This window comes from Empidonax traillii, unplaced genomic scaffold, assembly GCF_003031625.1.
Source record: "Empidonax traillii isolate 1590-97213 ecotype Southwest subspecies unplaced genomic scaffold, ASM303162v1 scaffold2320:size27504, whole genome shotgun sequence".
In the NCBI taxonomy this organism is placed as follows: domain Eukaryota; kingdom Metazoa; phylum Chordata; class Aves; order Passeriformes; family Tyrannidae; genus Empidonax; species Empidonax traillii.
The window spans coordinates 19,144-20,741 of record NW_020957513.1 but is presented as its reverse complement, the minus strand read 5'-3'; the positions used below and the strand labels follow the sequence as shown (position 1 = coordinate 20,741).

General features: G+C 53.7%; 1 protein-coding gene across 1 annotated transcript; it reads left to right on the top strand.

The window, feature by feature from the left end:
- Positions 1 to 316: 316 nt before the first annotated feature.
- Positions 317 to 964, top strand: LOC114071837 (olfactory receptor 14J1-like; the record flags this gene model as incomplete). The annotated part of the gene is made up of 2 exons (XM_027909715.1): positions 317 to 781; positions 896 to 964. Coding segments are annotated over 2 exons (534 nt in total), but the record flags the coding sequence as incomplete, so codon positions are not given.
- Positions 965 to 1,598: the final 634 nt, after the last annotated feature.

Below are 1,598 nucleotides of genomic sequence, written 5' to 3'. Positions count from 1 at the left end.
GCTGCTGCACTTCTGGCTCTTCCTGGGCATCTCCCTGGCTGCCCTCCTGGGCAACGGCCTCATCCTCAGCGCCGTAGCCTGCGACCAGCACCTGCACACCCCCAGGGACTTCTTCCTGCTGCACCTCTCCCTCACAGACCTGGGCTGCATCTGCACCACTGTGCCCAAAGCCATGCACAACTTCCTCTGGGACACCACAACCATCTCCTACACAGCATGTGCTGCACAGGCCTATTTCTTTCTGTTCTTCATTTTAACAGAGTTTTCCCTCCTGACCATCATGTGCTACGACCGCTACGTTGCCATCTGCAAACCCCTGCACTACGGGACCCTCCTGGGCAGCAGAGCTTGTGCCCACATGGCAGCAGCTGCCTGGGCCTCTGGGTTTCTCAATGCTCTGCTGCACACAGTCAATATATTTTCCCTGCCCCTGTGCCAGGGCAATGCCCTGGGCCAGTTCTTCTGTGAAATCCCACACATCCTCAAGCTCTCCTGCTCACACTCAGGCTACCTCAGGGAACTTGGGCTCATTGTAGTTACTGCCTCTTTAGTGCTTGGTTGTTTCATTTTCATAGTTTTCTCCTATGTGCAGATCTTCAGGGCTGTGCTGAGGATCCCCTCTGAGCAGGGACAGCACAAAGCCTTTTCCACGTGCCTCCCTCACTTGGCTGTGGTCTCCCTGTTCGTCAGCAATGGCATATTTTCCAACCTCAAGCCCCCCTCCATCTCCTCCCCATCCCTGGATCTGGCCCTGTCAGTTCTGTACTCGGTGATGCCTCCAGCCCTGAACCCCCTCATCTACAGCCTGAGGAACCAGGAGCTCAGGGATGCCATAAGGAAAATGATGACTGGATGCTTTTCAGGAGCAATAAAGTGTCTGTGTTCTGGTGTGTAGCATTTAGAATGTAATGCCCCAAACTTTCTTCTCAGCTTTATGGGGGAAGTCATTGGATTCTTCTTGTAATAATTTCCTATGAAATAAAATAATCTTATGCTTCTTTCTTCTAACTGTCCACACATTAAATTTGACCCAGAGATGTCTAAATGATGACTTGTGCTTTGAGAGTATTTAAACAAAATAAAGGACCCTGCAGTGCCTTCTTTGTCCAAGACCCTTCTTCTCAGCTGTTCCCAAAGGACAGCACACTGCAGGACAGGGGGGATTGGCAGAGGGCAAGGGCACAAGAATCCCAGCACAGCAGCACTGCCAGGGAGCAGCAGAGCTTGGGCTTTGCAGAGCTGCTCTTTCCACTCCCACTCTGTCCTTGTGAGCCCCTTTCTGGCTGCAAGGCCTGAGTGCTCTCTGAGCACAGTCCTGGGGGTGGGAGCCCTTTGAGCACAGGCAGGGACAGGCACTGGCAACTTGTGAAGCAGAGCTGGCCTCCCTGACAGCATCTCCAGGATGCTGGGGGATCTTCTGAGGGCACTGCATGGCCTGGGTCACTTCTTCTGTGCCCTTGCTGCAGGGCTGGAACTCTCCTGCAGTGACACCAGGACACTCCTGCTCTTTGCATTGCCAGCCTGATTTGGAAATCCAGTCTTGCCCTGCTGTTGCCAGGGACATGCTGGGAGTGCTTCAGAGCTGCCATCCTGGGGCA